At 41.7% G+C, this 15,010-nt stretch overlaps 1 protein-coding gene across 1 annotated transcript; it reads right to left on the bottom strand.

Annotated features, from left to right (window-relative positions):
• Positions 1-513: 513 nt before the first annotated feature.
• On the bottom strand, positions 514-4,146 carry Magel2 (MAGE family member L2). The gene has a single exon (XM_076849419.1). It carries the CDS (start codon positions 4,144-4,146, stop codon positions 514-516), a length of 3,633 nt encoding a protein of 1,210 aa, XP_076705534.1.
• Between the last annotated feature and the right edge of the window lie 10,864 nt (positions 4,147-15,010).

Below are 15,010 nucleotides of genomic sequence, written 5' to 3'. Positions count from 1 at the left end.
CACAGGCAGTATGGTAAAATTTGGCTCCCATTACCTAGGGTAAAAATTAGAATAAAGACAAACACTTCCATGTTATGCTGAAAGTATATTTTTATATATAGATATAGATATTTACTTTTTTGCAGATGGTTTTACTGATGAGTCATTTTAACATTTAAAGAACAACCTATTACAATGCTACATAAACTGTACCAGAATGAGAGAATAGCTTGTCAATTCATTTCACAAAGCCAGCACAAATCTGATACCAAAACATAACAATTATAACACAAAACAGAGAACCACAGATCTCACTTAAAAATACAGATGCCAAAATACCAGAGAACAGTAGCAGATTAAAATCAACACCACATGAAATTTCACAAAGCTTTGGCAGATACAAAATCAGATTCAAAATTCAAAGTTACACACACGAAACTGGAACAAAACACCAGAAACAAAGTGCCCCCCCCCACCCCACCCTGTAAATAGACACTGACTAGGGACCCAAAGGAACAAGATCTGTAACACCAATTACTGGGGAGGGGGACTGCTGGTGGGGTCATCAGAATTATCACCGGCATCAGGCTCAGGCTCAGGCTCAGGCTCAGGCTCAGATTCATCCTCGTCCGAATCTTCGGACTCTAACTCTGCCAGTGCTTCGAGGTAATGGAATGGCCAGCACCGTGGATCTTTCTTATGGAGCTTGGCCAAAAACCTCAGGACAAGCATCTTGCTGGTTTCGAGGAACGCTCGGGGCCCCCAGAGGAACTCATATTCTGCTGGCTCAGTGCAAGGAATTCTCCTGTACTCTAGGTACTTATGCCTCACAAACACTTCGGTGATGAGCTTCTTCAGGTCTCCCAAGAGACCATGTGACTCCCGGACATCAAACCCTAACTTGAACAGAAAACTGAAGATCAAATTCTCCCTGACACAATTGCCTTTCATAAAGATAAGGCTCAAAACCACCATCAGGAGGCCAAACTTGGGCCGGTCTAAATAGGATGCAAAGAAACCACCTTGAAAATGCCCCTGCTTGTTGATGAGAACGTAAGAGTGGTTTTGGGTATCAATTTCCTTCAATTGACAGCCAAAGGCACACTCCAGCTTATCATTGGCACGGCTGAAGATATCTAAGCACTCGTCTTTGTACTCTCGGATGATGACATTCACCATCTGCGAGTGCTGGATTGGCACCTTGACTTGGTCCTGGACCAAGAAAAACTGCACCAATGCATTTGTTCTCTCATTTGGGGGAGAAAATGACTGAGTCTCCCCTTTGGGATCCTCCTGGGTGGCACTGGATCCCTGAGAGAGACATGGGACCTCAGAGATAATCAAGGACTGAGGGCTATATGGGCCTTCACAGTGACCCACATCCCTTGAGGTACTTGGGCCTTCCCAAGCACTCAGGGCCCAAGATGTGCTGGGCCCCTCCCAGCCACTCAGGATCCTGGAGGTACTAGGACACTCCCAGCCATTCATGCCACGGGGAGTATTTGGGCACTCCCAGTCACCCAGAACCTGGACAGAGCTTGGCACCTCCCAATCATACAAACTGGGATTCTCCCAGGCCCGTGGGCCCTGCCAGTCACGCATGGCCATTCTATGGCCACTGTTGTCCTCTTCGGGTTCCAGATGCTTCTTCTTCCGGGTGGCTTTGCCCGAGCGACGTGGTGGCTCCACGGTCTTGGAGGCTTCTTGCACGGTGGCAGCTGCCTGGGGTGCAGCTGCTGTAGCCATCAGGATGGTGGGCACTGCCTTGGATGCCTGTGAGGCATTCACATCAGGCTGTGGAACCCATGGGACAGCAGGCAAGGCCTCAATGCAGGCATATGGATCCTGCAAAGCAAATGGCAGTGACCTCGGGCTCTCTGAGGTGGCAGATGGGCCTTTAAAGGCATTAGAAGAGGCAGGCTGGAAGTGGGAGGTAGATGGAAAGACCCTTGAGGTGGCAGTAAAGGTCTCTGATGTGGCAGGCAAATTTTTCCAGGCAGTTGGCAGGTGTGCTCTGGTAGCTGACACTGCCCTTGGAGCACAGAAGGTGCCTGCAAAGATCATGCGGTCTTTTGAAGGGGCCCGTTTTTCCTTCGATGAAGTCCTACGGTCTTTAGAAGAGCCCCTAGGTTCTATAGAAGAGGCCCTGGATTCTCCTGATGGAGTCATGAGTGATTTATCGGAGCCCCTGGGAAAATTTTCCCCCCCTAAGGGGGCTCCGGGCTGGGCCTGCAAGATGGGGGGTGGGCCTTGCCAAGAAGGCTGGAGTTGCAATGGGGGCATTTCTGCCTGCGAGCCCGTGGGCTGGGCCTGCTGGGTGGGTAGCTGGATTTGCCCGGCTTTTTGGGAGGCCTGAGCCCCCCGAAAGGGCTGCTGCTGCTCCAGCTGGACGATCCGAGGGGCCTGACCCTGGGCCTCCTGGGCAGGCAGGGGCTGCCAGAAGTGAGTGGGTGCCTTTGGTGCCTGCCAGGCCAGTGCCTGCGCCTGCTGCACCTCCTGGTACTCCATCGATGTTGGCAGCTCATGTGGCACCGGAGGCTGACCTTTGGGGGCCTGCCAGATGATGGATGGGCAGTGCACAGCCTGCTGCGGGGCAGCCTGTTGGACAGACAGCGGGGTCGGCAGCACTGGCTGGGGCACCTGCGGGCCAGCGGGTGGCACCACAGGTACCTGCGTAGCTGGTGGTGCCGTAGGCACCTGCGGCGCCACCTGCACCTGCGGGGCCGGCAGCCGAGCCTGCGGGGCCTGCCGCAGTGGGGGTGGGGGTGGCAGGGCTTGCCAGAGCTGTGGCTGGGTGGGCAGAGCCTGTGGAGCTGGTCGGATAGGTGGTGGTGCCTGGCGGATCAATGGTGGTGCCTGGCGCATCATGGGTGGGGCTTGGCGGATCACAGGTGGGGCCTGGCGTATCACAGGTGGTGCCTGGCGCAGCACAGGAGGGGGGCCAGGGCGTATTGGTGGGGGGCCGGGCCGGATGGGTGGGGGCCCCTGGCGCACAGGTGGTGGTGCCTGCCAGGCGATTGCAGGTGCCTGCCAGGTGACCTGGGTGGTCTGCCAGGTCAAGGGCGTGGCCTGCCAGCCTTGAGGGGGTGCCTGCCACCCTGGAGAGGTGGCCTGCCACCCTGGGGGTGTGGCCAGCTGCACCTGGGGAACCTGCGGGACTTGGGGAACCTGTGGAGGAGCCCTTATGACCTGAGATTGGATTTGCAGGATCAAAGGTTGACCCTGTGGGGCCCAAGTAGCCACAGGCTGTGAGGGGGGGGGCACTGGTTGCGCCATCGGTGCTCCTGAGACTGGAGGCTGGATGATCGGAGCTCTCCCTGGAGGATGAATCATCACGACACCAGGACCTGGAGGCTTGGCCATCGGGGTTGCCGAAGGTGGAGGCTGGGTCATCAGGGCTGCCGGTGGTGGAGGCTGGGCCATCGGGGCTCCTGGAGCAGGAGGCTGGACCATCAGGACTCCTGGCGTCAGAGGCTGGGCCATCAGGACTCCTGGTGCTGGAGGCTGAGCCATCGGTGTCCCAGGAGGTGGAGGATGCGCCATCGGTGTCCCGGGTGGAGGAGGATGAGGCATCGGGGTCCCCGGAGGGGGAGGATGCGCCATCGGGGTCCCCGGAGGTGGAGGAGGCACCATCGGGGTCCCCGGAGGGGGAGGATGAGCCATCGGGGTCCCAGGAGGGGGAGGATGGGCCATCGGGGTCCCAGGCGGGGGAGGGTGAGACATTGGGGTCCCCGGAGGAGGAGGATGAGGGATAGGGGCTCCGGGAGCAGATGGATGCAGCATCAGAACTCCCGGAGTTGGAGGCTGGGCCATAGGGGCAACCGGAGGGGGAGGATGGACCATCAGGACTCCAGGAGTCGGAGGTTTGCCCATCGGGCCCCCCAGGGGGGGAGCCTGGACCATTGGGGCCCCCAGGGCAGGAGGCTGGGGCATCGGAGCCACCGGGGCAGGCAGCTGGCCCTGCGGAGCCTCCCAGGCAGGTTGAGGTGCCTGCCAAGCGGCCAGGGAAGCCTGCAAGTCAGAAGGAGGTGGATCCCAAGGGACCGGAGGAGCCCGGGAGGAAGCAGGCGGGGCCCGCATCAGAACCGTAGGGCGGCTATAGACAGGCGGCTTCGGGGCCTCCGCTGGAGGGCTCGAATCACCCAGATTCTTACTTAGCTGCGACATGTCCCTTGGCTGACAGCTGGTGGGTCTTTTCCTCCGACAGCTGCTGGGCCTTTTCCTCCAGAGAGAAGAGAATGCCTACGTGGCTGTTCAGAAGCTCCCTCCCTGCTGAATGCTGAATAGGAAGTGAGTGCTGCTCGCTCTGCAGCTTTCCGCAGTAAGAAGGAGGGGGGAAGGGGGCTCAATCCCGCCCCTTCCCCGCCCCCGACCACCACAAGTGGATAGAGCAGAGGGGCGTCTACCAAAGTCCTGGCTGACACAAGATCCCTTCTCACTCCCTCCCGCCCCCAAATGCAGCCCAGTCAGACTCTTCATGCATGAGTTTTCACAGGGGAGTGACAGCAACAGATTTATGTTTTAGAAAAATCACTGTGCTGCAGTATAAAGTGGGGACAGACCACTGGCAACATGGAAGCTATCCAAAAGGGGGGAGACTATGTGGTCTGAGCTCAGCTATGAAGCACATTGACGTAAGAGAGACTCCGCAGCTATACTAGACAGCTATTATAATTCAATGCAGGAGTTAAAGAAATGGGGAAGGTATGCAGGTCTCTGAGGGAAGTTTCTGGGGTAGATTATTCTCTCAGGGGAACAGTGGAAGGCACATGGGAAAAGCAATCCGTGAGTACTGACTTGAACACGGGGCATTTCTAGTGCTGTGTGACAGCCACACAGAGATGCCCAGGAGGCACACTGGTATAATGGTAAGATTTCTGAGCTAGGAATCCAGTTTAACTATTTAGGAAAACAGCTGTGGGAGTGAAGGTAGTTGCAGAAGAAGGTCATTAAAGTGAAATTCCTGACACATATCTTGAAGAATACAGGCATTTTAGAGGCAGAGAAAAATCATGGCAAAAAGTAGAGGGAGAAAGCAAAGGAATCTTGGAAGTTAAGATGTGCCAGAAATCAGTGAAAGGTAGCATTTTCAATATAGGGGAAACTGCTTGTGAAAGGGCTAAGAGGAGGAAATGAAGTGAGAAAGAAATTTTTAATATGAAAACAAGAGAAATGTGCCAGAAAATGAGCAGATAAGTAAATCCAAATAGGAAGAAAAATGGGTGAAGACTAAAGAACAAAATTTCTGGGAAAACTACTCATGGGTAAAAAGTAATTTACAAACAAGGCAGATGAAACATTAACAGATAAAGCAGAAGACATGAAACCTACTGAGTGAGAGTATACTACTCTCTGCCACAAACAAACTAACAATCTTAGTTTGTTTGGGGCAGTTTTCTGGATTATTACAAAGTAATAAATATCAAGGATGTTTCCTTTACAAGGAGCTGTTTTCAGCCTAGGGCAAGAGTCCACAGTGAAGAAAAAAATGCCACAAGGGGGCGGAAGAGGATGATGAAGGCTACACCCCACTCCTAAGTTATCATTAGACAGTGTTTCTCAAAATTTGGTAATTATGAATCCAAAGGAAGACATATACACACTCTAAATGTTATTACACCTTTAAAAATGGTAGTAGAATTTTGAAGTGAGGTTTCAGTGATTTTCTGGCCATTGAAGGGATGTTATTATTTCAGTAACCTCTTCTTTTCAAAGACAAGTGGCTTTTTCAGGGTCCCTGATGATAGGTCATTCCTGTACATACCCAGAGAAGGCTAGAAATCACAGAGCTTTGAATACAGAAAGCTGTTTCTACAGAATGGATGCCCCTAGGCTTCCCAATTTTCAGTCCCTTCCCTTGGGTTCATAGCCCAGATTCACATACGAGTCTCTCATTGCATAAGGGTTGAGAAACTCCTCAGTGCGACCAACTCAAATGCATAACTCTCATGCTCCCCTGCTATCAATCAGTCACATGTTGTTTCTGACCATGGATACTTTGGGGGAGACAACTCATTTTCAACCTATGACATTTCTGCCTTCACTAAAGCATACTTTTTCCTACTCTGACCCAAATGTATAAATTAATCAGAGATTAAGTTCTCCCTCTAACCATTTATTTTCCAGATCTGTGATAGGTTTGACCTATGGTTCACCATGCTGTGGGTCATCCCACAGGATAAATGGCTACCAGTAGGACCAATCTATCCTCACCAATGCTGAAACTCAATGAATAGTACCACCACACAATGTCAACTCCCACTAAACCTATTCTGTGAAAAGAACCCCAGTTTATACCAATAGGCAAAACACAAGAAAGAAAAGATTAAAAATAATACAGAGAAACAAAGTAAACCATATTGGTGTAATTAGAAATGAAATATAAGCAACTCATACATCTGCAGCTTTGCCACTCCTTGATTACCTTCATGAACTACCAGAGAAAAATTGGGGTTTATATATCCAGTGATTCTTAGAAGCCAGTAAAGTGGGTTTATTGAGTTTATCCTCTTTAAAAAAATGTATCTGCCTCTTTTAGGCAATGGATGCTTTCAGTCCCAGGTCACTTGAGGAGCTCAATTTAGCTACTTATAAATTGCTTACCCCCAATATCAAATACACCCCAGCAACCACAGGACATTCAGCCCCATTGTGAAAACTAACCATCTTTAAAACAGCAAAACCCAGTGTATCCTGAGACTAGAAGGACATTCAGACCACAAGTCCTCAATAGGTCTGTACAAATACCTCTTCTTGTGCAATCACCCTTCTGTGTGGATAGCCTTCTTCCTCAACATGTCTGTGACAAGCATTGTCAAAATTTCCCTTCCTTACTTCTCTATAAAACAGCTTGAAAATTCAAAGGTGGTAGAAACAAAGGGGACACAAAGACAAAACGCTTGTGAAATGTTGGCATCTGTCAGTCCTCTGATTGAAAAAGACTTTCAATGAACTGCATCAGTATATAACAGAGGTGTGAAAAATAATTTTAAAAAATTGGAGGAAGGAAAACTAAGGATAGAGTCGTAACAGCAGGAAAATGGTTGACTTGAGAGCAGGCTGCAGCCTTGTTTTTTTTTGTTGTTGTTGTTGTTGTTTTTTTGTTTTGTTTTGTTTTGTTTTGTTTTTACTCTTGCATCCTAGATTGTTTTGAATGGTTAGTAAGGGGCCGTTGAATGAAAGGTAAGATTAGCACCATAGCTGCCTCTCGATAACTGTTAGATTTGCCAAAAGTACTTGTGAGTAAAACAAGCAGTTATAGTTTTCATAAACTCTAAAATTAGTTATTTATGAAATGTTTTTGTTAAATATTCTCTAGATGTCCAGTAATATGCTGTATATAAAACTAGATTAAAAAAAATAAAATCTGATGAAAGATCTTATTGTTCAGCACATAGGGATATTCAATATGGTATTTTTAGAGCAATAAGGCATCATTGCATTGTTTAAAATCCATATTGGTCATTACTGACGCAGATAACTGTGTATTCGCTTCTGCCGGGAACATGAGTGGTGTGGGGCTGTCGTGCGGATTGTAGCACTGAAAAGGATAAAAAAAATCCAAAGCTGTGAAAGAGTCTTGAGTATTCAAGACAGGCTGAGCAGGAAAATTAACAAAGCACAAGAGATAACAGACATAAAATGTTTTCGAAAGAAGAATTGAAAAGACTTCATTAAAATAGTAAAAGTATTTTATATTGAATATTTATTATTTGATAAATACCATCCTCAGAGCTTCACATACACTATCTATTAATTCTTCACAAAATCCATGTGTGTGGTCTCATTTTACATGTCAAGAATTTAGGCTCAAAAGGTTAATTGCCTTGTCTGCAATCTAGCGATGTATGACAGAAACCAGATTTAAAGCCTGGTATGTTTGTTGTCAAAGCCAGGATTCTTAACAATTACACCAGAGCTACCCAAACCTTTTTCTGAAATTTAGATACATTCCTATTCCTCTTTTGATATGTTTAGTTTTAAACTGTTTAAACAGAGTGCAGTAATGCATGCTTGTAATCCCAGCTACTCAAGGGGTTAAGGCAGGAAGACTCAGAGAGGGCAGCCTCAGCAACATAGGGACAGGGACACCCTATCTCAAAATAAATAAGTGCATGGATAAATCTTGGATATATTAACCTACAATGAAATGTGCAGCTTTAAATAGTCTGTTTAATTAGCTCTGCCACCAAGTAACAAATACTCAAAACAAGACAAATATTTTCATTATCAAAGAAATTTATCATTTTCCTTTTTCCATTTTCTACCTTCCCAAACACTTTGATTTCTTTTATCATCAACTTGTTTTGCCTGTTTTCAAATTTCATTTAATAGAAATGGCATAGTATATGCCATTTTTTGTACCCAGTTTCCTTTGTTCAGAATAGTTTTAAAATATAAGTATGTATTGGTCTCACTCTCGAGAAAGCTCACATTCTCCCTTGAATGTGTATCTGCCAACCTTCCGAAATAAACCTCTGTCTGTGAAAAAAAAAAAGTAAATATGTACTGAAAGTTTTCTATATTTTTTAATTCTGAAAAAATTTCCATTATAACTCCATAATTTTATCTATTACCTTTCAACATTTGAGATATTTACAATTTGGTGCTATTATGAAAAACGTCAGGCTGAAATCTTTTGCGGGTCTTTTCTAAGCATATGTTTTCATTTATCTTAGGTAAATAACTAGGGGTTAAATGGCTGGGTCAAAAGGTAAATGTTTGTTTATAAGAAACTGTGACAGTTCCCCATATTAGAGTTAGATCATTTTACACAATCATAATAGAAGAGAACTGCAGATACTCAACAGTCTTGCCAAATGTTGTAGTGTTAATCTTTTAGATTTGGTCATTCTAATGAATGTGAAATAATTATTGTACAATTTTTCACTCCAATTAGCAAGTATGAGATTACTAATTGCTTTGCATCCTTGTCAAAATTGACATTGTTGAACATTTTTATTTTAGATATTCCAGGGGATGAGAGATGTTGTGTCCTTGTGGGGGTTTGTTAATGCTTTTACTTTATAATTAGCAGACAAATTTTTAGAGTAATGGTGAGATTACAGAAAATTTCAGGGAAAGTTCAGAAACTTCTCTTGTGGATCTCTCACCTATAGAGATTTCCCTTGTGTATCTCTTTCCCTTATTATTATTAACATATTGCATTAGTATGTTCATTACAATCAGTGAGCCAAAATTGATATATTGCTATTAAGTAAAATCCACAGTATATATTAGGGTTCACCCTTTATACTATGTCCACGATGTATAATTGTCAAATCAGTCTAATAAGCATTTCCATCTCCTAAATATTTATCATTTCTTTGTGTTAAGAAATTTGAAAAATGTTTCTTCTTGTTCTAAAATATAACAAATTGTTTTAAACTATAGTCCCTCACTGGACTGTAGAGCACTAAAACTGGGTCCTATCTAACTATATTCTGGTATCTGTTATTCATGTTCCTTTTATCTCCTCCCCAACCCCTTTCTAGTTTCTAGGTACCACTATCCTAGTTTATTTTTATAAAATCAATTTTTAAATTTCCACTTACAAGAGAAAAGATGCAGTATTTGTCTTTGGGTGCCTGGTTTATTTCACTTAACATAACATGTCGCAGCAATGACAGAGTTTTATTCTTTTTATGTGTGTCTGTGGTTGAATCACATTGTGTACACATACTATAGTTCCTTTATTCATTTGTTGATGGACACATTTTTTCCTGTCTTGGTTATTGTGCTGCAATGAACATGGGAGTGAAGGTGTCTCTTTGATATATTGGTTTCATTTCTTCTGGATATGTATCTAGTAGTAGTATGGCTGGGTTATATTTTAGTTCAATGGGTTATGAAAAATGTGTAATGACATACACTCATCACTACAACAATGCACTGTATAACCCTGCTTTAATCAACAACTTACTGAGACTACCTACCACATGACTGAGACATGTAGCAGGCTCTACCCAGTACGTTTGTGTGAGTACACTCTAATATGTTTGCTAAATGATGAATGTCTTAATGAGGTGATTTTTCAGAATGCATTCTGATTGTTAAACAACAAATGACTGTACATTATAATACGAAATCATTTGAATGCCCTAAAACTACCTTGTGCTCTATCCTGTTGAATCCCTGGCAAACACTGGTTTTCTACTGCTTCCATAGTCGTGCCTCTTTTATAATATCAGACACTCATCTCTTGATGTGCGTGAGAGATTGCTGCCCAAACCTTCCCATGGATACCAAAATCTGAGAATGCTCAAGTCCTTTATGTAAAATGGGATAGTATTTTCATATAACCTATGCACATTCTTCTGTATGCTTTAAATTGTCTCAAGTTATTTATATCATTATTATTATGAAAATATAATAATGAAAATAGTTGTTATACTATGTTGTCTAGGGAATAATGCCCTAAAATCCCCTTTACTCTGCCTGCTAATACCTGGCAGTTATTGATTTTTCCAAGGGTTTGCCTTTTAGAAAATCTCATGTATAGTAGCCTTCACTTATTTACAATTTCACTTTCCTTGGTTAATCATGGTCCAAAAATATTAAACAGAAAATTCTGGAAATACAAAATTGTGTTTTAAATGATGTACCATTCTGAATAGAAAGATGACTCTTGCACATCCCACACCACTATGCCCCCCAAGAATTATCTCTGTTTCTAGTGTATCCATGCCATGTATACTATTGAGTCACTTAATAATTGAGTCACCTAATAATCTTGGTTGTCTACTGTCCTACTTTTGCAGTACTTCAGTTCAAGTAGCATTTATTTTATTTAATAATGATCCCCAAAACAATTGCTAACAATTTTATTACAGTAGAGTGTTATAATAGTTTCATATTTTTGTTATTGTTTTAATCTTTTATTGTGCTTAATTGATAATTTAGACCTTAATATAGGTATGCTTGTGGAGGAAATAGTGTGTATAGTATCTGTGGTTTTAGGCATCTGCTGGGATCCTTAAACATATTCCCTATGGATAACAAAGTAAATACATAAAAGGTCATCTTGATCACTGCTCAAGTTTTGGCAATTATGAATAAATCTGGCTTAAAAATTAATTGGCATGTTAGGAATTTCTTTTGTTGCTATATAATATTCTATTATGCATATGTGCCAGTTTGTCTTCCTTTTTAACCTATTGAAAGATTTCTTCACTGTTTCCAAATTTTGGCAATTAGGAATGAGGCTGCTATAGATACTCATGGAAAGGTGTTCATGTGGGCATAAGTTTTAAACTCATTTGGGTAAACACGAAGGAGTAAAATTGCTTGCCAAATCGCATGGTAAGATATATTTAGTTTTGTAAAAAACTGACAAAACTGTCTTCCAAAGCGTCTGTGCCATTTTTCATCCTCGCTTAGCAATGAGTGAGAGTCGTTCTTACTCCACATTCTTGTCAGCATTTTCTGTTTTCACTGTTCTGGACTTTAGTCATTGTAATATGTATAGAGTGATGCCTTATTATTTTAATTTAGAATTCCCTGCTGACCCCTGACATTAAGCATCTTTTCATTTGCTAGGAATATTGGACTTTTTCACATATTTGTTAGCCATTTGCATTTCTCCTCTTGAGAAGAATCTGTTTACATCTTTTACTCATTTCTTTAGTTGGTTATTTGGGTTTTTAGTGTTTTTTCTTTTAGTTCTTTGTATGTTCTGGATATTAATCTCCTGTTGGAGGAGTAGCTGGCAAAAATCTTTTCCCTTTCTCATCATGCTCCTAATTGTTACTTTTGATGTGCAAAAGCTTTTAAAATTTGATTCTGTCTCACTTATTGATTCTGGATTTTATTTCTTGCACTTTAAAAATCTTAGTAAGAAAGTCAGTTCCTGCATCAACATGTGGGAGTGTTAAATATTGTTCTGTTATACAAATTTTAATAATGTTAATTACTAATTTAATCTGATTGTGATCACAAAACATGCTCAATATGACTTGGTCTTTTCAAACATTGAGACTCACTTGAATGTCTGGCATTGGTCTATTTTGAAAAGCAATCTGTGTGTACTTGAACAGAAAATGTATTCTGATATTGGGAGATATAGTTCTATAAACATATTTAGGACTAGTTGCTTGAACACATTGTTCACATCATCCATATTCTTACTGAGTTTTTAATCTGGTTGCTCTACAATTATTCAAAGAATTGTGATAAAATCTCCAAATATGGTTGTGGATTTTTCTATGTCTCCTACTTTGCTTGGCTATTTAACTTAACATACCATTAGCTCTCTTATGAGTTGTACATATTGTGTATGTGTGTGTGATGTCTTATTAATGAATTGTCCCATTAGTTTTTATGAAACGCTCCCTTATCTCTGTTAATGCTTCCTGTTTTCAGGTTTATTCTTGTTTTGACACCAACACAGCCATGCAAACTTTCTTAAGCTTGGTTATTATATCTTCTATTTCTTTACATCTTTCTAACATTCAGCCTGTCCAAAGGGACTAACAATTAGCTGACTTATAATTTTTCAATTTTACAATGGTGAAAAAGCGAAACAATACTTCAATTTTGCATTTTGAATTTACTTTGGTTAGTGATAAGTGATATTCTTTCACAGTGCTGAGCAGTAGCAGTGAGCTGCAGCTACCTGTCAGCCATGTAATCAGGAAAGGAAACAATAGATACTCTACAGTGTTCTGTGTTGCTGGCATTTTTACATACTTATATATTTTGTGTGCGAGTGATTTTTTGACTCTCATCATGTCTGTCTAGAAAAGACCATCTGCATGTCCAAGAGACAGTAAACACTTTGTTGCTTTGTGTTAGATGATATTTCCCAACTACAGGATAATGTAAGTATTCTGAGCCTGTTAAAGTAGGCTCGGCTAAGCTATTATGTTTGATAGGTTAGGTATATTTAAGGCATTTTTAAACTTAATGGTACTTTCTCCTTACAGTGTGTTATAAAAATGTAATCCTACCATAAATCAGGAAGCATCTGTGTGTATGTTTGGTGTGTGTGTGTGTGTGTGTGTGTGTGTGTGTGTGTGAAAGCGGGGAGAGAAGGAAAGGAGGCAGGGCAGGGCAGGGAGACAGATTGATTTATTATAAGGAATTGACTCATGCAATTATGGAGACTTGTAAGTCCCAAAATCTGCAGAGTAATTGTCATAAAGATGGAGAGCAAGAATAGCCAATGGTTAGTTCCAGTTTGAAAAGATTCAAGAAGATGGAAAGTTGGTGGTGAAGGCTAAAGGCTATGTGATAAAGTTAAAAAAATAATAATGTTTTAGTTTGAATCCAAAGGCAGGGGGAAAAAAGCTGATATCCCATATAGAAGTTCATCAGGAAGAAATAATTTTCTCTTACTTGAGGAAGAAAGGAAGAGTTAGATTTTTTTTTTATTCTGAACTTCAACTGGATTGAGGAGGCCAACTGATGTTATTGAGAAAAATCAGGTTTACTCGTTTTACTTATTTAAATGCCAGTTTCATCTAAAACACCCTCACAGATACATTCAGATTAATATTGAACTGAATATCTGGGCACCTGTGGCCTAGAAAAATTCACTCATAAAATTAATTAATTTATTTTTATGTGGTGCTGGGGATGGAACCCAGGGCTCCCCACATGCGAGGCAAGCACTCTACCACTGAGCCACAACCCCAGCCCAAATTCACTCATAAATTAATCATCAGACTCATACTGTGATTTTAAAACAATTCATTCTCTCAATTTCTGCCTGTTTCAAAGAATTCTTTTTTTAGAGAGAGCGAGAGAGAGAAGAGAGAGAGAGAGAGAGAAGAGAGAAAGAGAATTTTTTAGTATTTATTTTAAAGTTTTCAGTGGACACAACATCTTTATTTTATGTGGTGCTGAGGATCGAACCCAGCACCCCGCGCATGCCAGGCAAGCGTGTTACCGCTTGAGCCACATTCCCAGCCCCAAAGAATTCTTATTTGAATAACATTTAATGTAGTTACTGATAGAGTAGAGTATAAGTTAATTATATATTGGTATTTTTCCTATATATACTATCTATTTTATGTTTTACATTTAGGATTAATCAAATATTTTAGAAATCAGTTTTATCTCTTGTATAGACTTTTGATTTATACTTTTTTGCAATTGTTCTTTTGCTTTACACATTATAAAATGCATCCTTAATGCATCCTTAATTTAGCACTATCTCAAAAAATACTATCTACTTCATTAATAAGGGCTCTATAACTGTATAATTGCATTTAAGCTTCTCATACCTTTGCCTTCTTATTTTCTCTTATTTTACATCTATACATAACTGTATTTAATTTAAATAGCCAGTTGCTTTAAAAAAATCACAGCGGAACAGAAGAAGGGAATCAATAGGGAGAGAGGAAGCGTGGGAAAGAGGAGGAACTGCAAAATAAAATTGAACAAATTATGTTATGTGCACTTATGAATATATCACATTGAATTTTGCTTTTATGCATAAGTATAAAGCACCAATTTTATACATAATAAATAGCTGGGCACAGTGGCACATGCCTGTAATCCCAATGGCTCAGCGGGCTGAGACAGGGGACCATGTTCAAAGCCTGCCTCAGCAAAACTGAGGCACTAAGCAACTCAGTAAAATCCTGTCTCTAAATAAAATACAAATTGGGGCTGGGGGTGTGGCTCAGTGGTCGAGTTCCCCTGAATTCAGTCCTTGGTACCCCTCCTCAAAAATAATGATAATGAAAAATAAATAGAAGCTAAGTAGAGGAAAAATTTAGTGAAAGCGAGAAACAGAGAAAAAGAGAAACACTGGAGACAAAAAGGGAAAAAATTATGTTATACACATTTATGAATATGTCAAAATGAACCACACTCTTATGTATAACTATAATATACTAATAATGCAAAAATTTAAGAATATAAATTTCTTTATATAAGAAATTATTATATATAAAATATATTATATTAAATAGTATGAATTAAGCTATGATAAGCACACATGTACATTACTGATCATTTTGAGTTAACAATTTTTGTTGAGTAACTACTGTATACTAAGTAGTCTTCTAGTTTCTAGAAATACATC

This window comes from Callospermophilus lateralis, chromosome 3 (genome assembly GCF_048772815.1).
Source record: "Callospermophilus lateralis isolate mCalLat2 chromosome 3, mCalLat2.hap1, whole genome shotgun sequence".
NCBI lineage: Eukaryota > Metazoa > Chordata > Mammalia > Rodentia > Sciuridae > Callospermophilus > Callospermophilus lateralis.
Note: the sequence above shows the minus strand (reverse complement) of the source record. Positions and strands in the feature narration are given on the sequence as shown.